This window comes from Penicillium longicatenatum (genome assembly GCF_028827895.1).
Source record: "Penicillium longicatenatum strain IBT 33135 chromosome Unknown contig_4_segment0_segment0, whole genome shotgun sequence".
Lineage (NCBI taxonomy): Eukaryota > Fungi > Ascomycota > Eurotiomycetes > Eurotiales > Aspergillaceae > Penicillium > Penicillium longicatenatum.
Genome location: NW_026643122.1, coordinates 3,813,334 through 3,838,760, shown reverse-complemented (window position 1 = coordinate 3,838,760; position 25,427 = coordinate 3,813,334). Strand labels below are relative to the sequence as shown.

The following is a 25,427-nucleotide window of genomic DNA, read 5'->3' as shown; positions in this document are numbered from 1 at the left end:
TCTTCTAATTATGAATAGAAGTCTAACCTCATTAAGAGCATTGCTGGGACGAAATCGAAAAAGTCTATAATTTGACTAGGTTTCATCACCTCGAAAGTGAAAATGTGTTTTGGCCAGTTAGTCCACTTTGATCAGTCCACTCTGACCACTCCATTTTGACCACTCCATTTTGACCACTCCATTTTGACCACTCCATTTTGACCACTCCATTTTGACCACTCTATTTTGACCATTCCATTTTGACCACTCCATTTTGACCACTCCATTTTGACCACTCCATTTTGACCATTCCATTTTGACCACTCCATTTTGACCACTCCATTTTGACCATTCCATTTTGACCACTCTATTTTGACCACTCCATTTTGACCACTCTATTTTGACCAGTCCATATTGCCCGCACCAGGTTGCCCGCACGCCTTTGTATTCCTCAATTGAATCAACCGAGTCTCAGCTCATACAGTATAGGCGGTTAAAAATAGGTTAGAGCTTATAGTTGCCTTAGTAGTAGTAAGGCTAAAGAAGAGCTGTCTTCTGTTAATAGCCAGGAAACCGATAGCAAGACCGGCAACCATCGCGATGGCGCTGCCAAAAATGCCAAAGCCAATTACCTCAACTCTGATCTGGGGTATCTACCTTAGGAACCTAGGCGGAGATAATTTGAAAGTTCATTAGTTGCAAGTTGTCCTTATATTGGTAATAATGCTGATCCAGTGTTGGGTTAATCGCCATGATGATATTCATAGAGAGGCTGATTAGATTAACTAGACTATGGGCCCTAGCTATTATCTATTCATTCATATTACTTAATGTTTCTACCAGGGAGACATTAGAAGGTACTGTCGAGTATTTGTCCTAGAGACTGGAAAGGGTACATTATCATGCAGTAATAATGATGTTCGGGAATCACAGATCCACTACTCGGGTACATCTATTGTTAAAAGGCATTAGGGATCCTAGGACAGATCAAACTATAAAGGGAATAGCTTGTCTCAAAATAGAGCTCCAAAAGAATTTGTGAGAACAGAAAGGTAATACTCATTTCGAGCGTGTCTGTATCAACTAGGTAATAGAAAATAAAGAGTTTTATCAACTCTTAGATACATATTAATTTAAATTTATTGCATGTGAGTTAAGCTCCCATAGAGAGCAACGTAGAAAAACGTGGTCGAGTCATACCTAGCATCAAGTGCAGCCGGGAGGGAGGTCTTATAATCGCGGAGATTAGTAGCGATTCATCAGTCCTGAGAGAACTCAAGATCCCACTAAGCGTGTGTAGTTTATCTTAAGACACCCAGGAATTTGGAACTGTGGTCTTAAACTCTGAGAGGTTACAAGGATGCTACCCAAGGGCCGGTAGCATGAAATATAGATACGAAGACCAGTGACATTAGAATCAATACTTAGGCACGATGACGTCAAATCGGAGGCAGGGGACCCAGAACCAGAGACACGGCTGGTCCTGAGACCGCGGTCTCAAGATCTCATAGGCCGCCGGACCGCCAACTAGCGTCCCATACGATTTCAAGACTCACACGGTCGTAAGCTCTGAAACAAAAGACACCCGAGGGTCGAGAAATGGTTCTAGGACTGAAGGTTATTCAATGAATTGGTCTTCTCTGCTTTCTCTGTCTGCTTTGAGCATCTTAGCCACCTCGGTGACTATCTCCGGCTCTATCTCGAGGTTATGAAGGCTCATGAGGACAGTATTAGACCCATCAGACATTGCGGCCCGAACACACTCCGCGACGCTAATCAGACTTAATTTATTGTTATGGAATCGGTAGAACCGCGCATGTTTGTTATTCATGCGAGCATACTTCATCGCTACACGTTCTGCCTCTGATGAATCTTGGTTCATCTGGATTCTGTCCGTTACACGCCACAGCCCTTTCTCGTAAGCTTTAAATGTGATCGTCAATGCGCTGGGAAAAGTAACTTGGCGTTGATCAGCTGCTTCCGGTAAAGTCTGTGTCATTATATCACCTATGATTGGGGTTGAGTGAACGGTCCCAGCAAAATCACCTCCATGCCGACGTGATTTCTTTTTCCTATTCTCGTTATCATCCGAGGACGCGCGTGGCTCAATAATTGATGGAAATTCTTGCTGTAGACCTATTTGAGGATCATATGGTTCTGTCTGGCTTAAATCGCTGTTGTCATTTGGTGCGTTGAGCAACATCACGTCGGCGAACCCAAATCGAGTGAGGGCCTTTGTTGCTCTGGTAGTCTGCTCCATACGACGTTGCGCAATGATCTGAGCTGAATCAAATTCTGGCATGGATATTTGGTTATCAGAAACAGCTTTTGGGGGCATGAAATTCATGTTTTGGGTCAATGCTGGTTGCTCGGGGTCTGACGTGGAAGTCTGCTTAATCATTGATGAGGAGGCAGGCTGCTCTTCTGGGTATACTTGCGCCGAATCAGCAGCTGAAGCTCGTATCTCTGCTGCTTGCTCCAGTTCCTGGAGTGCCTTTCGTACTCCGTCTTCGGCATTCAATCCTCCTTCCGTTATTTGCTCTAAAATGACAGGGCCCGGTTGGCTAAGTCTAATTACCGATTCGGTCTCGTCTTGCGTCTCTTCTGCCAGAACTTCCACAATGGAAGATAGTTCCTGTTCTTCCAAGTAAAAGCCGTTGTCGCTTGGGGGAGACTGGGCTTGATTTGACTGCTGAGGACCTATTTCTAGTGGTGGTATGATCTCTGAAATATCCTCCTCATGCCAGTTTGGTGTTCCTGGGTTGCTCAGAAGAGACGGTTCGTACTCTGTATCCTCCGACTCAAGTATACTTTTAGTTTGGGGGATTAGGCCCTGATCACTTTGCGGCTCTTGAGACTCTTGCCCGTCTTGCTTTTCGAATTCGGCATCTGGAAAGTTCTCAAGGCCGGTTTGGGAACTGTTTCTGAGCTCATGGACGTCGGGATAATCTTGCATCTCAAAGTCGTTGCTGTTGCCAGCCTCAACATCGCTGGAAGAGCTGATCGAAGACATGTACTCATCTTCAGGAGTACGATGGACCGACTCCAGTGTGGCTATATCCTCATTGGCTTCCACAGGACCTAAAGGATTGTCTAAACCGAGCGTAGCTTTGTATTTGGAAGTTCTTCGCCCTTGTTCTTTATGTCTCGCTCCGCCGCCTTGTTGGCGCGCTCGCTCTCGGCGTTTATCTCGGCGTTTATCTCGGCGTGATTTCCTATACAAAGAAACGTCTAACGGCACGGTGGTTTTTGATGCATCACTCATTGGGACGAACAGAGGGGATTTTGAAGTGTCTACTGGGTCACAGGTTTGAAGTTCAAGAGGCTTGCCAAAGAAGGCAAAGTACACACTCTGTCTCACGTAGAATGAAGAGACTGAGTTCGAACTTGATGTTTCTTTTACATGCATCGGGTCCATGAATAGTAGAGGTCGATCTAGCAACTGCGAATCTTGACGTGGTAGTCCACAACGTAAATGCGGCGTTAGCTTCCCACCTCGCAGAATGTCAGCTGATGGGACGGTTTCGTCAGCAACAGCCGAAGTGAAACACTCCACAACTCGGTCAATCAATGATTCAAATGTATCACGATTATAACGGTAGCTACCAGGCTTACGAGCCTTCAAGAGTGCCTCACGAGCAATCTGCCGATCCGGAGGACGGTTCAATAAGTCACTCGCGGGCTTCGAGTGGAATCCCAGCTTCTGTGATAGAACAGCCATGCTATAGAGTACAACCTCATCCGCTTTGCCGCTGTTGGTTTTTGCAACAACCTTCTTGCTAGTCGCCTCCCTTGCCATCTGTGGGTAATGTCGCATGACAAAAAGCCAGATTTGTCGATACGAGAGTTCGAAAAAATCCGAACTTGGGCCTGCGTGGCTCCGGAATGCCGTCTCGGATGTCTGCACAGGGCATGTTATCTGGGACCTATCCGACTTGAAAGCTTGTTTCATAGCCGCTCGCACAGTCGGGTAGCCTTTTCCCAACTTGACCAACTGCTTGATGCCATTTGCGCAGGCTTCCAAATAATTGATATCACGAAAAAAAGTGTGGAGAGATGGGATTATACCATTGCACGCGTCATGTGTTGCCATCCTGTGCCAGATATTGTTTCTTTCGGTCTCAGTAAAGTCGGAAAAAGCTTCACCGCTAAGTATGAGACCTTTAGCCTTTCTCGCGTCCACTTTGCAAGCTGCAGGAGCTGTCAACTCCAACGCCTTTACAGTGAAAACATCGATTTTAGCCATTTGGTCTGGATCTCCATCTACCAGAGTTGACCAAAATCGTTTTACGTGCTGCAGATAATGGATAATTTCCTAGGCCGTTAGTAAAGAGTAAAACAAGGCCCAGGGGAGGAATGATATTTACTTCATCACACTTTAGCGCCAAGACACGATTCAAAGAGCCAATACTCATGCCGTCCCAAAGGCCTGGTATGGGCAAAATTGCATCAAAGGCGGCGGAAATGTCAACATTATCCGGTGACATCAGCTGCCGTAACCTTTTAGCTTTATTTTCCGATAGACGCGCCCACCACCGCTTCTGAAATGGTGCATTGTGCTCATTTTGGTATTGGCGAATTTTGCGGTAAATGTCGCCATCACTTGGCATTTTCTCATTCGAATATTCATCAACTAGAGTGTTTCGTAGATCATAACTGATATCTATGAGACTACGATTAACGTCACGAATAAGGCGCCATCATTATAGCGGAGTCCTACCATCTAGATAAAGATCCACAGTCCACCACTGTTCGCTCGGTGCGAGAACATCTTCCGCTGCCTTGAGGCGATGTTGGCCATGAAGGCAAAGCACTTGACCGGTCGAGAAAGAAAGCCTTGGGCATTTCTCAGGGGGATTAGTAAGTAGCTCGTTAGCCGTGATTTGCGCCCCCTGCCGTGCTCGTTTCAAATGTCTACTAGTGACAACGCCTGATATGTGGTTTTGGACATCTAATCTATGGCAACCATCTTTACGAAAGACCTCACACAGTCTGTCAACATTCCTTTGATCCAGCTGCCGAGAGGCAGATGGATGAAATGACAGTTGACTTAGATCTATCTTGGCAGTTCCCTGGTACTTCAAGCGCCGCTCAATAGCCAACTGGAGCTCTGCATCTGTGAAAATGGATCGTTCCATAGAGGTCGCGTGTCCGGAATTCGTGATCTGGGTAATGTAGAAAAATGGATAGTCAGACCCTATTTGAAGCAAAGCGGCCAAATTCGTTCATCGGGGTCGATAAAGTTTGTTCTAAATTGTCTATTGGGTGTAACAGCATGCTGGGTGGAATAGGTACTATAAAAGCAAACAGGCTTTTCTTTTCCGGGAATTACACTCTACATATGAAAGGATCCAAGAAAACAAACATATGTTATCTTTCGTCTTGTGCCACATTCTTGCTTAATGACTAAATTATAATACACAGTCCCTGAATATGTTTCAATAGCTGAAATGATGGTCAAATTTAAGTCCAGGTAATTGATGGAAGATTGGCTCATAAATAGCGTAACTCTATTCTATCTGAATCCCGGTGGTGTGTTGAATACATAACCTATAGCTACTAACTTAAGCTCTGCTTGATTCTTGCGCCTAATATGAAGGGGAAACTTTTGAGCATTACCTTTCGATAATAATAAGGTTACTTCTCGATCGCTTCTCGAGGCTCTCCTACCTCACTCCGTATTAATCTAGTAACCGCGGTGTTTATTACATGGATTTCATAAATCTTAGTCTATACAGTTTCTTCCTATAGGTCTAACGTAAACAGGCTAATCGTCTCTGGTGTTTCTATCTCGGTATATTCCAGCGTTCTCTGCTACATGATATAACAGGGTGGTTATATCTTCTGGATTTACTAACATCGCGCTATATTTCTGCGGAGACGAGTAATTCGTAGTAGAGTATGAATATCTATCCACGTTTTCACGGCCCGTCACTAGAATCTTTCAGCAATATAGGCTATCGCTTACGCTCATACCCCTTAGACGTGGTTGATGGACGTAATCGCGTTATCCTGAAAAGCTTATATCTAGATATTAGATGCGTAGTGCTCCACGAGGGCCACCGTCAAAGGTCCATCGCTATCTTGAGGCCTTTAGATGCGGCTCTTACGATATGTTTCTTCTACTTAAGTGTTTTTCTATCGAGGTCAGATGGTTCAGGGGTACGTATCACGGTCCATGCCGATAATATGGCTTAATCGACTTCATTCCTTAACTACGTCTCTCCTAACTACGTCTCTCCGGGAAAGGAGAATACAGGATGGATCGAAATCAGTTTCACCACTTGCACACGGAGATTATTTCTCAAACCCTCTTTGAAAACACGCTATGCCTATTACAGTTACTCTACACCCGAATCCGTTTCTCGGAAGTATTTCAGTACAATCGTAAAAAACAGTACGAAAATAGATTTGGTATTACGCTTGTATGGCTTTCGAGGTTTCTAGATTGTCGAACCTGCAAACAAGGCAAACAAAAGGGGATCTCCCTAATCTGGCTACCAGATGGTTGATTGGCGGTGTTCGTTCGTTCAAGATCCTACTAATTCCAAGCTTATGCTGGCGGGAAGAGGACAAACAACCCAAGATTTTTCCTTCACCTTTGGGCTTGCAGCGAGATGTCCTATGTAGGGGGTGCTCCCGCTTAATATTACGTGCTCATTTTGTATCGAATCACATGCAATTGCTCACCATCGGATTAATATTCAGCCGAACATTGCCTAATCTCTCGCGAAGAGAGGGGCATCTTCAAAACGTATGTTTGTCGACAGCAAACCATACTCTTCTTTTGATTAGCAGACAGATTCCATCTCTCACTGTTACAGATACCCGATAGCTGCTAGCGGTTATTTTACATTCATTGCAGTTGGGCTCAATGGAGAATTTTCCTGAGGTTGGAACTAGCAATGTCACACAGAATGTAAACCGTCACTGACGAATGCAGGAAATCGTCTCACAAATATTTCTGGTAGCTAACTTCAAGACTCTGAAGAGTTGTCACCTTGTCTGTCGGAAATGGTGTCGGATAGCTACCGAGTTCTTGTTTAGTCGGGTTGTCCGTCACAGAGAAAATTCGAAATTCTTCAACGAAATACTTGCGCGAGACGACTTGTCACGGTTCATCAAAGTCGTATCATTCGAGCGGACAGCACCAAGTGATACAATCTCCGATTTGGTTTTATCGATTATGAGCCATGAAGCGCTGTGGCCGTTGGTAAACCGACCAACGGTTGGTGTCATTCGTCAACGTCATGAAGGAGAGTTCATAGCTACACTCACGGGTATGGGCACTCAAGATACTCCGACAATTCTCCCAGCACTTGAAGAAATTCAATTTGTCGGCAAGGAAGCGCCCTACCTGCCAATAGCGCTCTTTAGTGAACTTGCAAAACTCCATATCGACATGGAGTTCATTCGGTTGCCGGATAAAATTGTATGGCCTCCTTAGTAGATGTCCACTTAAGAGGGACTATCGACTTTGATTGTCTGGAGGCTTTTTGGAAGAAACATGACCATATCAGGCAACTACATTTAGCGATTGTGGTCACCCTCAGACCGCTTGGTACTTCAAGCACTGTGCGGGATTTTATAAGGATTATTTTGAATAACGGGTTGGATACTGAACTTGTTGATTCGATCGTGCGGAATGCTGAACAGAATGCCGACGGCCACGAACGATCACTATTGCGGCATATTCATGCTCAACTAGACCAGATGGCGGGTGGGTCTGCCAGAAAGATGCACCAAGCAGTTATCACTGGTTTCGAGACATTATTGCAATATGAGCTTCAAAACTACTCTACCGATATAGGGAACATGCGGATGCCGCTACAAACTTCAGGTCAGCTCGAGGTAAGCTGTTCCATAGCATGGTTTTGGGAAGATGAGCTAGCTATCAAAGGTATGGAGTTGCCAGAAAACTATGCATCTAGAAGTGGGCTGTGGACAAATGATGCGGTCTCGGAAAGTCTCGGAAAGTCTTATGTATTTAAACGGACTGGTTGAACTATGACAGTGCTAGCCTGGCTTGCAATAAGACTATATCGTCAGACTTTGAATGTCAGCCATCTAAATATTTCATGTCAATGCCTGCGTGCCGAAAATAGAGGCCAAGCAGCCCAACGTGCATGTGATAGAGAATTTCAAGACGAAGCTCGGCGAGAATTATCCTGACACACTGACGAGTATGGTTAATCTCGCCTTCACTTTGAAATCCTTATGTCACGATGCCGAAGCTAAAGGCATGTTGCTAAGAAGCGAGCTATAAGAGCCTTCGAGATGCCGGTATTTTAAGCGGGAGCATTGCAGGTAATTTACCAAGCAACTTTATCACGTGGCAATATATTTCAATACGATTCAATACTTGAAACCCTGTTAGTCCAGAAACGGAATAGCGTGTTTCGGGCTAGGGTTCGAGAGGAATCCCATAAGTGCAAAGTGCTGAAACTGATTTCGATCCATCGTGTAAGACAAATTGAAGTCAGTTTCCGGGTCAGCAGCTAGTTTCGTAATTTGATCGGACATTTGTAAAATCTGGTAACCCGTGCTACTACAGTCGATAGCGAAATCAGCTTCCTCCCCACAAGCAGCTTTTATTTGCTCGAGCCCCACTGCCAAGGCACTAGTGTGAATATTTATTTAATGGGCATCAATAAAAAGTCGACTGCTTAAGGTATTGACCGGTATTTAAAACCATAGTTACGGTTCCAGATTTACAGTACTATCCATTTGAATGTGTTTTGCTTTAGGTCCACTCGGGTTACTGGGTCATACACGTGACTGGGTTCCTTTCTATGGAATTGGCCCTTAAGACCCACCGGTAGTTGCGGCCCTCAATTTACTGACTGCAGGAATAATTTGGGAGCAAACGCTTGAAAGCGCTGTGAAATTCAGCAATGTACATTATAATGGCACCGACACATACATATCGTCCGAGTATATATATCTCATTCTTGTTAATTATATTAGAAGACGTAAGTTTGTGAGGCCCCTCAATATTAGATGCTGACGTTTACCCCTAATTAGGTATAGCGGTCGATCATATCCATAGAATACTGTGGAAATCTCAAAGACCCACGTGCAAACAACATAAACGTCAAGGAGTAAAACCGATCTAGCTTAGTTAGAGCGACCGCGCTTTTCTGGTCTTCCAACTACATTACACATCACTACTCGACGAAGCTAATAGAACACCGTACCACCCAATAGGTCAATTTTCAGTCCTATCTATCTCCTAGCACGTGCTGTTTACCTCTTCTCTATCCAGGTAAGGTTTAACGGAAATTGATCGAAATGAATAATCAGCGGGAGGGTCTCTTTTATTCGTGCTAGTTAATGTTAATGAATTTTGATTTAAGAGCTCCTGCATATAAGCTATAGCCTATTTGATGATTACGATGACCCCCTATTTGACTCCTATGGTCCACCTAATTAATCTCCGCTCTTTGCACCGACTCTAGGATATAGCGTGTTTTAAACCCCCTCTGTGACGAGTTTCACGAGTCCCGAACGTCGCCTGGATAACGATTTTCCCTCGTAGTATTAAACCCTTTGATTATGTGGAAGGTCACCTTAAATAACAAACCCGTGAGAAAGAACACTATACAAGACCTGGTTTTAGCTCCCCGGTATTTTTGGCGTCTAATTTTGGAGCCCAAGTTAAACGAACATATAGGCAAGATATCTCACCAAAAAAGTGTTGAACTAGACGACACAATAATCATTATATCGGTGAATCATCGTAATTAACTAGATCTCACCCTTTCCTATAATAAACTAATGTTAATTGGCATGCCGTGGAGAAGCAACTCCTTGCTTAGGATGATTATTTCCGAGAGGGGAAGAAACTAACGCTAGATATATTATTCAATTATAGTAGTTTTCGAAATCAGTTAAACCACCACTCTCGTGCGACTTCATTCCCGGAAAATAAATCCGAATCACGCTAACCTGTTTCAGTTCACCGCTCTACAATTTCAGCAGAAATATGATGGAAATGCCATTACGTCCAGAGATGAGTTATCGTAATAATACCGTAACTAGAGGATGGGACTATCAGCTGACGAGCTGAATCATACCCCGCCTCATGTCAACATTTCTTGCATTTCTCACTCAACTCTTGAAAGCGTCACATTCGCGCTTGACTAGGAACTAAGAAGCATCTTTAACACTTGCTTCATTTATCTCAATAATGCCTGGTTATGTTGGCTTCCAAATTGCTCTCGAATTGTCACAACTATTGCCCATTAAGGCACTAGCCCAGAGAGCAGGGGATCATGTGCTCACCCTTGCCCGTGATCTTCGTAAATCTGGCTCTGACATCGTCGTCGAGCAAGACCTTGTGGAAGTTTTCGGGCGAGGTAAAATCTCGTCTAGCTTGGAAATCGCATTCAAAAATGATGTCAAGATTGGCAACTTCATACCTTTGACAAGAAATGGAGAAGTTGAGCTCCACTCCGGACCAGGACCCACAGTTGCCTTCGCTTTCAAGAATGCTCAGTATCTCAGTACTGTCATACAGTTGTCCCTACTCAGCTGGACACACAAACGAGAAGAACTCGGCTCTATGATTGCTGTTATCATGCGTAAACGGTTCGAAGTTGGGATCAAGGATGCGGCTCCAAATCCTGGCGTCGATGGCATAATTGGTTGTCTCCAGGCGTGTTGCGCTCAAACATCAGCTTTTAACTGGAGCATCTATTCCAAACTGGTTCAGGAAAAGCTCCGAGAGGCCATACCGACTTTCCAATATCACAATGACTACATTCGCATAACACCAGCCTTAATGCTTGGTGCAGTTGACATGCTGTACTTGACACAGAGTTTGCCAGATGACAGAAGAGTAGTCGTGTCCAATGAAATGGGCTCGATTACGCTCATTGTATGGGCTCATTTTGTCCTTGGTCTGACTGTCTGCGTCACCGGTAGGGTTCGAGAACCCATTTTTTTTGGTCACCACGAGGTACCAGAAGTGACCATAGAATGGACGAGCTGCAATAAAGATGAAGCGGGAAGCTTGATCTACCCCCATGAGACCGAAGATGATGAACCGGAAATACGGTTGCTCGACTCTCAGCTCAATGTGCTCCTAAGCTGCGTACCTGAAAAGGATAATCTCGAACCCATAATGGCCGAGGATAGGCACATACTCCTTGGATATGGCACCGAGTATCTCTACCGAGTTCTAAACACCAGAATTTTGGTAGATGAGATTGATCCCATATACGAGGAGATGGTGAAACTTGTAACAGGCCTCGCCATTGTGGTTACAAAGAGATCTGGCCGTCCATTACATGAAGATGTTATCAAGGCACACGGCTTGGACGCGGGGTTTGGGCTTGAAGCTTGGAGAGCGCTCAAGGCGTCCCAGGTCATCTTCCATGGGATCAAATGTGATACCAAAGGAGTCAGTTCCTACGCTGAATATTGGTCAGAAAATATATTACACCCGATGAATCTTCCAACCACTTTCAAGCCATTCCTCGCAAAAGTTCGGAAAGGCGCGCTACAGTCAACCCCAGGAGAGAGGCTAGTCGACACGGTTTCCCATCTGACCCAAATTGTTACAATCTTTGCGCATGTGGCGGACATTGGATCGTGCCATGACTTGCCACTCCGCATGGCGTATTGGCCATTCTGGATGAAAGACGCCACCGTCAATATTCAGAACAACAATAAGTCTTTATACTTCTTGGACGATGACGAAGCTTACCACGCGGTAGCTACGCTTCTTTCTGATGAGGTGGCGGACGCGCATGAGGACAGACCACGCACAAAAAATAATGCTGGAGGCTATTTCTCGTTCCTGTGGAGCGATTTTGGATGGAGCGTCATGTTGAGTACCATAGGGGATCAGGACCCAGCCGAAATTCGTCCAGAACTAGTTCAGGTCAAAAAAGGAACACCTACGAATATAAAAACGCAGGAAAGAAAGCCCCTTATTAAAGATGGACGCGGATATGCGTTGAGATCGTTATATCCCGATAGCTTTCCGCTTATTTGTTGTCCGAAACTTATCCCACGCTGTGCTGCAAAAATTTCGTCTCGCATAGAATTCTGGAGCAGCCGAAGACAAGAGTTTGAATTAATAATACTCCTTTGTGTCTAACCTTCCTTGGAATGGGCCGAATGTGAGATACAGCACTTGGGTAATAATTCGCTTATATTAGAGGAAAACGAGCCTTCGGCGACTGAGAAAGTTTCGGAGTTTGAATGTTTGGGATATTATAGGCGAATGTAGGAAGCTCTCTGGGCTGTGAATAAAACGCCGTACTGGATCTGTTATTATATAAATTTAGACATAACGCCAACTTAAGTATATTGTGGCCCTGATGTCGTTTCGCTTCTTGGTTGGGCCAACTGGCGTGAGGTACCTAATATGAATATACTGTAGAGAATTGTGATCTTGTTGACTAGGGGAGATGCCCGTATTTGATGGCTGGCTATATAATCGCACTGGAAAAGACCGGGCTATTACTCGGAAGAGAGTGGCCAGCGGTTTGTTATGTTGCGATAATTAAGATGCTGTGATATATGTGCTCTAGAGTACACAGCGTCGCTAGCTGGAAAGTGGATACTTATCCTATGATATTGTTGAAAGAAACTATGGTAGTGAGCGAGACCCATAGGAAAATATAAACAGTAACCATATCCACCCTATTAGCGTTTATTATTGTAATGCGAGAGACGACAAGCGATATAGTAATGTACCTGAGAGATATAGTATGATGGTTAGCTTGCTACATTCGGCCTGTTTAGTTATTTGAGAGGCGGTGAAGGACCTCCTCTTTACCATATTATGTATGAAATGAAGCTTCGAAAGTGGAAGTCGTGGAATTATATCGCCTGAGCTGATTGTTGCAGAATTGGGAAGACTCGGTAGGAGGTTTTGCGGGGGAGGAATAGGAAGGAGCGGTAGGAAGGTACCGTGTGGATGGCCCTTTTAATTTGGATTACAGTATGTATGTATCAGCATCACGCTGTAAATTACGATTACTATTATAGAAAGCGGTCTGATTTGAACCCTTGTGCGGCCTTATCTAATTAAACGTCGTAGATTTCGGTTATATTTTCCGGGAAAGGAGTCGTAAGCACCTATAGTGGAAAATATAGAAATGCGCTCTAGGTAGCTTCCTTTAAAGGACACGATAAAATCGTGTAGATACTATTAGAGCGAGGTACCGATATCACCGCCCACGGTGGATAACATAGAAATACGCTCTAGGCAGCTTCTTTCAGAGGACACGTCAAAATTATATAGATACTATTAGAGTAAGGAGCCGATGTCAACGCCTAGGGTGGACCCTATAGAACTGCGCTCTAGGCAACTTCCTCCGAAGGACACAATAAAATCGTGCAGATACTATTAGAGTAAGGAGCTAATGTCAATACCTAGGACGGATTCTACTAAAATGCGCTCCAGGCAGCTTCCTCTAAAGGACACGATAAAATCGTGTAGATGCTATTAGAGCGAGGAGCCGATGCCACCGCCTAGGGTAGAGAATACCGAAATCCCCTCTACGCAGCTTAAGATTGTGCCTAGGCTTCTCGAACATGTACCTAACTTTTTATACGCTCTCACTCCCATTTTAAATAATTTAAAGATCATAAGGCTTAGAGAGTATATAATCTAATCGAAGGTACAGAGGCGCCCAATTTCGCCTTCCATGTTTGCGAACATAGATATACTGTTTCAAACCCTAATCACATGATAAGCTAACCCGATCTGAACTTGACGTAAATTACCAGTCTCGTATATACTGTGTAATAATACCTAGCATTGTACCCATCTGTATGAGTACAACAACCAACGGCCAAAGGGCTGTACGACTAGAAGTTTCCCAACAAGCGGAGCAAACTAGGCGACCGCTGGGAATCTGTCAACTTCCCTCTTCAATCCCTCAGTTGCTTCATTACAGAGGGTCTGGCGCTATCCCGGGGTCTACCTTAAGTTAAATTGATAGGCAAAGCTTGACAGTGAGATTTGTTCCGTGATTACTATCGCTTATCACCATGGCGTAGCGTCGGGTCTTTATTGGGCATCAGGCACTCCTGGCTAACCACTTACGAGTCTAAAATATCGAATAGTATATGAAACTATATAAAAATACACACACACACATACTATCGAACATTACTTTAACTAAAGATTATTTAAGCAGCAAAGGTCTTGCGAGGTGGACGAGGTGTCAATTTCCTCGATTCTTTATATGACTAGGTTATAGCCCACGGCTCATTGATTGACTGCTTATAATAACAGAACCTGCTGGTAAATATAGATATACTTCACTTCACTCCCAAGGGAATCTCCCGTTTCGGACCCGCAACTCCCCACATTCGCCAGATGTCCCCGGGTAACCTGATAGGAGAAGTAGCCGCCAAGGTCCAGCGCCCGACAGTCACCTGACCGTGGGGCTGAACTTCCCCTCTTCAAGTTGGGGCCTTCTTTGCCTGTGAGAGTATCATCGGACACAAGTTTTGAGCATGAATTCCACATCGTTTGGTAACGAGAACTCAGGGACTCAGGTGGGAACCAACCATGGTCCGATAACTCAGAACTATTTCTCATCTGGTGAGAGACCTGAAGCCGTTTTCAAGCTAGGCAAAGTTGACTGAAAGCTGCCTTTGCGGCCCAGACCGACAGGGGACCCAAGAGCAGAATACAGACAATGGTCCGCATCGTCCCCGACGAGTCAGACAGACTTTCCACTCACAACTATAACAGAGATACTCGAGTCGCTGGCATTCCCGCAAATGCTTGACAGGAGGGATAATATCGAGCCATGCCACACGAATACCTGCAAATGGATTTTAGACCTGGAAGAATACCAGTCCTGGAGGAGCCAGTCCAACGGTCTTCTCTGGATTAAGGGCAAGCCAGGTGCTGGAAAGTCGACCTTGATGGTATTCCTGCACGATAAACTAATATCAGAGGATAATGGTTCTGGTATTCGCCTCGACTTTTTTTTCACCGCTCGGGGTACAGAGATGCAACGTACACCACTAGGAATGCTGAGATCATTACTGAACCAGATTTTCGACCGCGATCCGATTATACGTTCTCAGATACGTGATACATACGACCGGCGATGTAAGCAGTTTGGGTATGGCAAACGCCAATGGGAATGGCCACAGGTGATACTAGAAGAGTTACTAGCAAGTGCCATTCTGGCATCAGCTAGCCGGCAGCACGTGATAGTTTTTGTGGATGCTCTTGACGAGGCTGGGGCTAAACCTGCTCAGCAGCTGGCAGAATATTTCCATCGGCTCGTTGATCGCGCCGATAAAAAGAAGCTATGCATCCGAGTTTGTATCTCATGTCGACACTATCCTATCATGGAGAGTGGTCAGGCTATAGAGATAAAGGTTGAAGATCACAATCAGCGAGACATCGCCACATATATCCAGGATAAACTTATCAAGACAGAGACCAATGACAACACCAGCCAGAAGATGAGGGAAATGCTAGTCGAGCAATTGATCCAGCAAGCGAATGGAGTTTTCCAATGGATTCATATTATAATCCCCCTTATCGAGCAGAAGGTTCGTGAAGGAGAATCGTTTAACGACATATGTTGCTGGTTACACGAGGTGCCAGCTGGCCTGGAAGATGTTTACACGTATATTCTGAACGACGTGATAGAGAAGAGAAACCGCGAGCAGTCATTTGTCTTCTTTCAATGGGTATGTCTGGCTGAGCGACCCCTCACGGTGGCCGAGATGCGGTATGCTCTAGTGGTTAAGAATGTGCGGGAACCGCTATCTCCAAAGAAATGGGAGAGGATCTCCGGTTTTATCGAAAGCAACAAACGAATGCTGCAAAGGATCAAGGCTCTTTCTGGTGGACTAGCCGAAGTAGTCCAAAGCGAGGATAACAATGTTACTGTACAGGTCGTCCACCAATCGGTCAATGATTACCTGCGCACAAAAGGGCTCAAGGTTTTGTGCCATAATATCGGTATGAGCATTTCGTCCATGAACGAGGATAAGATTTTTTCTCAATGCCACGCAACTCTCTACCGGTCATGTTTAGTTTATCTTGCAACAGCCCATATACTAGCAGGAACCACTGAGATCAAAGAAACTGAAGAGGCTTTCATCCAAGATCGTCCGTTACTTGAATACGCCACTATCAATCTCTTTGTTCATGCAGAAAAGGCTGCCGACTCTCGATGCGACATGATCCAGAATGAGAAAGATATCCTGGAACGTGTGCTCTGTTTTTGGGTCCAGATTTACCGGAACTTACATAAGTATAGCAGAGCATGCCCCCCAGAAGGCACAAAACTGTTACATATGGCTGCTGCTGCCAATCTAGTGGATCTCATAGAGCCTGTGGTGTCAGATACTAGGGATACTTCGATAAGGAACGGAGATGGAGATACAGCGTTACACTTGGCAGCCCGATGGGGTCATGTCACAGCCGGGAAAATACTCCGTAGGAAGGGAGCAGACCAAGGGGCAAAGAACCACAGCAGAAAGACACCATTATCCGAGGCAGCCAGTGGTGGCCATTTAGAATTTGTCGAATGGCTCTTAGATGAGGGCGTGGATCTGGGTCTAACGGGAGATGGAGGTGCGCTACAGGCAGCTTCTTTGGGAGGCTACGAGAGTATTGTGGAGATACTTCTCGGAGCTGGCGCCATTGCTAATGCCCAGGGTGGTATATACGGCAATGCTCTACAGGCCGCTGCATACAATGGAAACTCTGAGACAGTGCAGATACTGCTCGGAGCTGGCGCCGATGTCAGTGCCCAGGGTGGTCTCTACGGCAATGCTCTACAGGCCGCTGCATGGGATGGACACTCTGAGACAGTGCAGATACTACTCGGCGCTGGCGCCGATGTCAGTGCCCAGGGTGGTCTCTACGGCAATGCTCTACAGGCCGCTGCATATAATGGACACCCTGAGACAGTGCAGATACTGCTCGGAGCTGGCGCCGATGTCAATGCCCAGGGTGGTGAATACGGCAATGCTCTACAGGCCGCTGCATACAATGGAAACTCTGAGACAGTGCAGATACTGCTCGGAGCTGGCGCCAATGTTAACGCCCAGGGTGGTGAATACGCCAATGCTCTACAGGCCGCTGCACGGAATGGAAGTCCTGAGACAGTGCAGATACTGCTCGGAGCTGGCGCCGATGTCAATGCCCAGGGTGGTAAATACGGCAATGCTCTACAGGCCGCTGCATACAATGGAAACTCTGAGACAGTGCAGATACTGCTCGGAGCTGGCGCCGATATCAGTGCCCAGGGTGGTAAATACGGCAATGCTCTACAGGCCGCTGCACTAAATGGAAACTCTGAGACAGTGCAGATACTGCTCGGAGCTGGCGCCGATGTCAGTGCCCAGGGTGGTGAATACGGCAATGCTCTACAGGCCGCTGCACTAAATGGAAACTCTGAGACAGTGCAGATACTGCTCGGAGCTGGCGCCGATGTCAGTGCCCAGGGTGGTCTCTACGGCAATGCTCTACAGGCCGCTGCAAACAATGGAAACTCTGAGACAGTGCAGATACTGCTCGGAGCTAGCGCCGATGTCAGTGCCCAGGGTGGTCTCTACGGCAATGTTCTACAGGCCGCTGCATACAATGGACACCCTGAGACAGTGCAGATACTACTCGGAGCTGGCGCCGATGTCAGTGCCCAGGGTGGTCTCTACGGCAATGCCCTACAGGCCGCTGCCGCTGCATGGAGAAATAGCCCTGAGATAGTGCAGATACTGCTCGGGGCGGGCGCCGATGTCAATGCCCAGGGTGGTATATACAGCAATGCTCTACAGGCCGCTACACTAAAAGGAAACTCTGAGACAGTGCAGATACTGCTCGGAGCTGGCGCCGATGTCAGTGCCCAGGGTGGTGAATACGGTAATGCTCTACAGGCCGCTGCATACAATGGAAACTCTAAGACAGTGCAGATACTGCTCGGAGCTGGCGCCAATGCTAACGCCCAGGGTGGTGAATACGGCAATGCTCTACAGGCCGCTGCATACAATAGAAACTCTAAGACAGTGCAGATACTGCTCGGAGCTGGCGCCGATGTCAGTGCCCAGGGTGGTCTCTACGGCAATGCCCTACAGGCCGCTGCCGCTGCATGGAGAAATAGCCCTGAGATAGTGCAGATACTGCTCGGGGCGGGCGCCGATGTCAATGCCCAGGGTGGTATATACGGCAATGCTCTACAGGCCGCTGCACTAAAAGGAAACTCTGAGATAGTGCAGATACTGCTCGGAGCTGGCGCCGATGTCAGTGCCCAGGGTGGTAAATATGGCAATGCTCTACAGGCCGCTGCATACAATGGACACCCTGAGACAGTGCAGATACTGCTCGGAGCTGGCGCCAATGTTAACGCCCAAGGTGGTGAATATGGATCACCTCTCTTGGCGGCTGTTCGTGGGGGTTATGATGACATAGTTCAACTTCTTCTTCGCGATGGAGCAGATGCGCTACTTACAGATGAACTGAGCCAGACCCCTCTTCACATCGCGGCTTCAAAAAACAGGCTCGACATACTCCGCCGGTTTCCAAAAATAGCGTTAGCCCTCAACAACCGTAGTGACTTCTTACAAACTCCCCTCCACCTGGCAGTTTGTCATGGTCACATTAGTTTTGCTATTGCCCTTCTCAATTCCGGCGCTGATCCTTCCATCCCAGATGGGTATGGTCGACATATTATGGACTGGGCATCTAATCACGAAACTCTAATGCAGGAATTACACAATCACTGCCCTCATCTGGTGTTGACGACCTCTGATACTCAAGAGCTAACTGTTCGTCGATCACTCTTTGAACTTACCGAATCGCTTCCATGTTTCAATTCTGAGTCTTTCTGGCCCATTCTGCAGCAACTAGGCCGCTACTATTTGTTTCTTGGCCATTTCGACAATGCGCACTGTCTGTTCCAGCTCCATTTGCCTCGGGATGCTTGCTCCATAAAAGATATCTGGCAGATCTCCTGCAATATGTGCGACCGGATTATCACCGGCACTCGCTTTGTATGCAGGATGTGCGCCTCCCTCGATCTCTGTTCCTCCTGTGTACAGAGGTACCGCTGTCATAGCCGATTACACCCAAGCCAAGAGCACGAACTCTTTGAGGTGTCCAATATGCCTGACAAAAACTCCCAATATACCGGGCTAGGATCAGAGCGATTCAAAATTTTCTTGGACAATCTTGCTCACAAACATCCCGAGGACAAAGCTGATCAATGTGACCAGGAGCTATTCATTGATTCTATATTCGCTCTCGCACCTAGGAAGGTAGCTATAGTTCCAAAGACTGCTTTCGGCTTGGTAACAATCACCTCTGGGATCATATTCGGGGTTTCAGCTATTTTGTTGGGAGCTCGGTATTTTCACACACGTTAAATTTATCTCATACTCTCCCTATATCTCAAATCTTGTAGTACACTCGAATTCGAAATTGGCTTCCATATTTTAGACAGAGAAACTATTTCAAACCCTAAGATTGGGCCAATAAGAGAGGCGGCTATACCTCTTTGAGCGTTACTGTGGGGTCTGACCTTTGGTTTTCTTTGCTGTGATTGGATCATCTGTCTTGGCAGAGGGTTCCAGAACACAAGTATGTGTATTTCTCATGGAAGCCAATTTCGAATCCGTGTGTATGTATTGTTCATTAACAAGTATAGTCGCAGATTGTTGTGCTATATTGAGAAATTTTGTTTCGTACTCATAGCCAAGTACTTTTTGGAGTGCCTCGCGTCAAGGAGATGCGATAATATTTTCAGCGGTGTATTTGCTCTTCTTATCTTCCCCTTTTATAAGCCATGCAGTTGATGTTATTTAGATATCCCCGATGCTGATCCATTTTACAAGAGTTGTGGGACCAGGAATTTTTCCCTTTCTAATACGCGAGGTAGCATACATAATTTGGTACTACTGAATATCCGCAAGATTTTGCGGATGTTGGTGATAGAGCGCTCACTGCACTGCGCTACCTTTGCTATTTGCGATGTAGTAAGTCTGTTCTTACTGCATATAATATGAATAATCATCCTATGTTCCCAGAACTCGATTTTTCTTGCTGTTTTGTTAGTGGTTCGGTGAGCTGCAGTTGCTGGGTTGGGAGGAGTGAACAGACGACGCCACGGTGGTTGAGAGAAGAAAAAAAAGGAGCGGGTGGGGAATGGATTATTTTTGGACATGTAGCAGTACATCAGTGTACAACTTTATACTTTTATCCTTGTTACCACGTAAATCTGTAACAACCTTTTAAATACCGGAGTAACCGTATTCGGTCAGCACATCATGTGATTAGGGTTTGAAATAGTGTATCTATATCTCCCGAAATGGAAGGCAATAACGGTCGGCACTGTAATTATTTTCTTCATCCTTCCTTCCTGACCAGGGTGGTAAGGGTGCGATGATTCTAGCCGTTGGTATCTCTTAATGGAAGAAGAACATGGACTCATAAGCTTAAGATGATGTCCTATGGGCCATAAGCCTTTGTTTTTCTGAGTAAAGATCTGTTAAATGTACTAAATACCTGACTGCTCTTTTCAGTCTTTAATGTTCGGCGGGCAATAAGCGGCTTTTTATGTTATCGATCAGACCGGATATGTTTCCACCTATCTTGTATTTTGCATAGGTAGGCAATGGTACTGTATTGCAATGTAAGCTGAGTGTATTCTGCCGGCCTAGTATTGTTATTTTGATGTAGCTATAGACGGCCCTTGAGTCAAATCTACCCGCTAATGTCTTGGCAGTGGGGCTCTTATACTAATATTGGGTCTTCAGGGCGGAAGCTGTTTTCGCTAATGACTGTATAGTGACTAGCGAAAGCTACCTTTTCCCAAATATAGCCTTTCTTTTGGCGGGATCCACTATGAAAGTCTGAGCGCAGCCTTTGGATTGATCGGACCACTCCTAGTTAAGGGCTGTTGTACAATTCACTACGTATAGTACTATATCACCAGCAGAAATAGTATAATCAGTGCTCTGATTATTGGGGGGTGAAAGTTTATGACTACTAGGTAAGCAGCAATTTATGGCAGCCCTTAATTTGACGCGGCCTAGTGAATGAGATATGCACGCCAAGGTCTCGGCAGTGAGGCCCTAGAGAAGGAAAGCAGTGGTTGGGGAAGAAGGAAATACCGCTCATGACTATACTAGGGTTATAAGTCATAACTTATTAGCCGAGCTTTCGTATTAGTCCGCTGGAAATAAGTACCGTCGTTTATTCTACTGCAAAATTAAGTCATCAGTAAAACTACCTCAATCGATATCTGGCTTAGTCTAGCTTGAATTTTCGGAGGCAAACCATGTTCGGTGTGCTGTCCCGCAAAACATAAGTTTAGACTCAATTGCCTAAAAAAAGCCGAAGAAGTTGACTTTAAACCATCATATACTGGGTACCATGAAGTTGGCTTTTGTATTCAGCGCCTTTCATTAATGCGGTTTTGAAAAGACCTTACAGTCGAGTATCAGTCTTTACACACAGATCACTTCAATTGGGAGTGTGCATTTTGTTACACAAGAAAACTTTACCTTACATCCTTCATAATGTTTACCATCCTAATTCAGCTTGACAGACCCAACTCCCCTCCCAAATATTTTACCTCAGAAATACAGACCGCAGACCGTGGGCTCAATGACCCCTTTGATAATAAAGCTCTCTAATGTTCCGTAGTAACCGGAAGCTATACTCCCTGATCTTAGACACAAGTATAAGAATGACGCTTCCCACCTACTACATAGACAAACTACGAAAAAACCTGAATATCAAGCTTCAAAGTCTACATTGCAACTATGGCCAAAGCGAAGAGAACAAATACTTCGAAAGCTACTGAAAACCGGACTAGAGGCCAAAAAAGACAAGCGACCCTAGATAAAAAGCGTCAGATAGCTAAAAAGAAAGCAGAAAAAACCAATCAGGAGAAAAACCTTCAGAGGTTTCAGAAGCAATGTGACAAAGTCAAAGCCCAGTTAGAAGAGGAAAATGATCCAGCAACCCGAGAGGAGCTGGAAACCAAACTCAAAGGGCTACTGTCATCTTACAATCAGACAGAAAGCGGATTGAAACAGGTTGAAGAGGATCTCATGGAGCTTGATGCAGATATGGCTCAACTTGAAAATGATGAGCTAGGTGGAAGGGAAGAAAGTGTGAATGCAGGAAGGGAGGAAGGCAATGCAAATGCAACACATAATGATCTTCACACAGACCAGAAAAGTGAAGGCGCAGACACTTCAGCTGCAGACAAACCAAATGCAACACATGATGATCCTCATATAGACCAGCAAAGGGAAGGCGCAGACACTTCAGCTGCAGACAAACCAAATGCAACACATGATGATCTTCACACAGACCAGCAAAGGGAAGGCGCAGACACTTCAGCTGCAGACAAACCAAATGCAACACACGATGATCTTCACACAGACCAGCAAAGGGAAGGCACAGACACTACAGCTACAGACGAACCTCTCAATAAACCTCCCAATGAGCCAAATTTGCCTAGCACGCAGGATGAAACGCAGGATGAAGACGGCGATGACAAGAATGAAATGTTTGTTAGCCAATCGGAGTCATCAAACAGAGGTCATCAGTCACATGTGAATCGGGAGCCTGACGATGATCCTCGTAGTGCAGAGCAGCCCTCTATCCACAGAACGAAAGAAAGTTTCGACGAGAATTCCCTTTCTAACAAGGAGCTGGCCCATCGACCTACGACTTTCGATGATTTTGACCTCCAAAATTTTGTTGATTTGACTGGAGTTGATGACACCCCAACCTTCTCCTTGGAAGACGGTACTGTCTCAATTAGCGCGCGAGGTGGGAAGCTCTTCATGAACTCATATGGGCCTAGAAATAGCCCGATGTTTATCTGGAGTACCACAGCGGCCTCATATAGAGTTGATAGAGTCACGCCACTTCTTGGATCACCCCATAAGCAAGCAATGCTGAGGGATGATGATGTTGATGCGTACTTATATAAAGGAAAGATAGGCCCTATCAAAGCAATTGCTTGGTTACCTAGGCATGGTGGAGATTCAATGAGTAGCATACTGGACTCTGTGGAGGAATTGAATCCATCGAAGAAACTAGAGAACCCAAAGTACAGATATCCATTCAGCACTGTCATGGTTGACCTAGAGGAAATTAAGGGACACAAGAAACAAACTGTTTGGATCGATCGTACTAAATACAAAACACTCAGCAGCGCAGGAAAAGACTCGAATGCGCGAACTGACAGAAAGTTCTACGCGAAAGCATGTGATCAAGTGAGATACTTCAGAGATTGGGCGGGCAAAGATCTAGATGATTCGTGGAAAGGGGTACGAAGAGAAAGAAAAGATGAGAGCCCAACTCCTCTACAGGAAACACCAACACCAGAGCCCGAAGAGGATTCCCGAAATCAAACCCGATATACTCGGAGTCAGACAGCCCAGACCCCAAATGCCCAGATCCCACGTGAAAAGGGTTCCCAAGGCGAAGTTCCCCTGGTTCCACAGTCAGTTGATAAACCTTCAATGGGAGATTCACAACCAAAGATATCAAACGGGCAAAATATATCCTCAGAGTCTGGCGAAACGGTCTCGAGTGAAGAGGATGAAGAGCCAGAATTGATAAGCGAGTTCTACGAGTCGTTTTTGATGAAAAAGGATGTAGAACCGGAGACACCTTGGAGGGATCTTGACGATAAAATCTTCGCACAATTCAAAGCCGCCTCCAAGATCTATATCAAAGAATTGAAGAAACAGAATCCGAATCTGAAAATTGTGGATAATATGGGCTTTGGAAAGGCTTTCAAGATGTGATAGAACTATCGGATCACTTATCTTGTCTAAGTGAGAGAAACGCCTGGGCTTAGATGAAGTTGATCTGAATCTCTGGATGAACTCTGTTTTTCGTCTCGCAGAGGCTCATTCTTTCAGTAAAAATCATGGAAGTTGAATACTGATGCCGATATATCATCACCGGGACTTCTAAGCTTGCCTTCATTTTCATCTTGGACATTTTTCCTTTGCATTGCTTTTGTCTTAAGCAAAACGTGAATTGTATTTTTGCTTTTTATAACGATGATATTAAATTAGATAGCACGATCGTTGTTTGCTACCAAATGAAAGCCTAGTCTTATTATTACAAAGCCTTGTTAAGAGTATAGATATTCTAGAAATTGCCCTAACCAATAAAAAGCATTCTCTTCTTTATAGACCCACTTCTAAACCCTCAACTTGTTTTATCTATTCTATATTTAGTGAAGTGTATCTTAGCATTAAGGAAAGAGGGTGTAGGTGGCGACACTGATTAATATCTCAGTCTATAAAAAACTGAACAATGTTCTGGATTCAACGATAAGGCACTACCATTAAGTCTAGCGTGAAGAAGCTGCCTCTAAACTTGAAAGTCATAAAAAGGCAATCATTTAAACCGTTCTCGAAAATAGTCCAGCTTATCCTCATAAGTCCATAAGTTGTTAGATCAAGTTCAATTGGGCATCTTTTATCATGCATTCCCTATTAAAACAATTCCCGCACTCAGAAGATTTAGTGCCTAACAAGCCAACTTGCCTACCCTACGCCGGAACCTGTAATTACGGCAACTTTAGCGATCTACAAGAGATACATGAAGGAAAATATTGTGGGACTTAATCTAACCTAGCTAGCCTTAGTTTGAGATAAGGAGGGCGCTGGGAAAGAATGCGCCAGTCTCTGAAGGGTAAGCTGTTTTCGAATTCTGCTGTACCTAAGATGTCTCTTACTATGCCATCAATAAGCAATGGCTGGATGTTTTACTATGGATGCTTGAAAGTCAAAATTTAGATACTGTCGGTAGCGAAATCAGCTTCCTCCTTACACACTGCTTTTCTTTTATCGGGACCCACTGCCAAGGTCTTAGCGTAGATCTTTCATTGATCAGGCCGTGCCAAGTTGAGGGCCGTTGTAAACTGCGCCGTGTATGGTACTATATATCCTTACGTAATATTACATCCAGTGCTCTGAATGTGGGCGGTAAACGTTGTTTGTTACGGTACTTGACATGGCGCATTTTACGGTAGGCCTCAATTTAGCGCGGTCCAGTCAATACCCGATCTGCGCTAAGGTTTTGGCAGTGGATCCCGAGAAAATAAATGCTGTGTCTAGGGAGGAAGCTGATTTCGCTATCGACTGTAGCTGGAACAATCTCCACTTTGCTGTGGTGTACGATAACTTGGAGCTGGTGAAGAAACATGAAAATCAGATTCTTGAACTTGATTGCGTTATTTATCAAAGTGGACGGACTCCCGTTTATTTCGCATTCATTAAATACAACTCATAGGTCGCTTGCTTTCTATTATAATCAAACTGCTGGAACAATTATAATAGTGTCGATCGAAACTAGCTTGGTTATACAACGGTAGTAGCCCTTGCGTTCGATTATAGAAAGTCAGGAATTTGTGAATAGGCCATTTCAATTAGATGGCTTTATAAAGATGAATGGATGGTGACTGATACCG

General features: G+C 45.2%; 5 protein-coding genes across 5 annotated transcripts; 3 read left to right on the top strand and 2 right to left on the bottom strand.

Annotated features, from left to right (window-relative positions):
• Positions 1-117: 117 nt before the first annotated feature.
• N7484_008225 (uncharacterized protein) lies at positions 118-336 on the bottom strand (the record flags this gene model as incomplete). Its single annotated transcript, XM_057118612.1, has 1 exon — positions 118-336. The coding sequence occupies one exon, from the start codon at positions 334-336 to the stop codon at positions 118-120; it is 219 nt and encodes a 72-aa protein (XP_056971647.1).
• Positions 337-1,597: 1,261 nt separating this feature from the next.
• Positions 1,598-4,225, bottom strand: N7484_008224 (uncharacterized protein; the record flags this gene model as incomplete). Its single annotated transcript, XM_057118611.1, has 1 exon — positions 1,598-4,225. One exon carries the CDS (start codon positions 4,223-4,225, stop codon positions 1,598-1,600), a length of 2,628 nt encoding a protein of 875 aa, XP_056971646.1.
• A 5,943-nt stretch (positions 4,226-10,168) lies between these two features.
• N7484_008223 (uncharacterized protein) lies at positions 10,169-12,085 on the top strand (the record flags this gene model as incomplete). Its single annotated transcript, XM_057118610.1, has 1 exon — positions 10,169-12,085. One exon carries the CDS (start codon positions 10,169-10,171, stop codon positions 12,083-12,085), a length of 1,917 nt encoding a protein of 638 aa, XP_056971645.1.
• Positions 12,086-14,730: 2,645 nt separating this feature from the next.
• Positions 14,731-18,718, top strand: N7484_008222 (uncharacterized protein; the record flags this gene model as incomplete). Its single annotated transcript, XM_057118609.1, has 2 exons — positions 14,731-18,632; positions 18,685-18,718. The coding sequence occupies 2 exons, from the start codon at positions 14,731-14,733 to the stop codon at positions 18,716-18,718; spliced, it is 3,936 nt and encodes a 1,311-aa protein (XP_056971644.1).
• Positions 18,719-21,741: 3,023 nt separating this feature from the next.
• On the top strand, positions 21,742-23,748 carry N7484_008221 (uncharacterized protein; the record flags this gene model as incomplete). Its single annotated transcript, XM_057118608.1, has 1 exon — positions 21,742-23,748. The coding sequence occupies one exon, from the start codon at positions 21,742-21,744 to the stop codon at positions 23,746-23,748; it is 2,007 nt and encodes a 668-aa protein (XP_056971643.1).
• Positions 23,749-25,427: the final 1,679 nt, after the last annotated feature.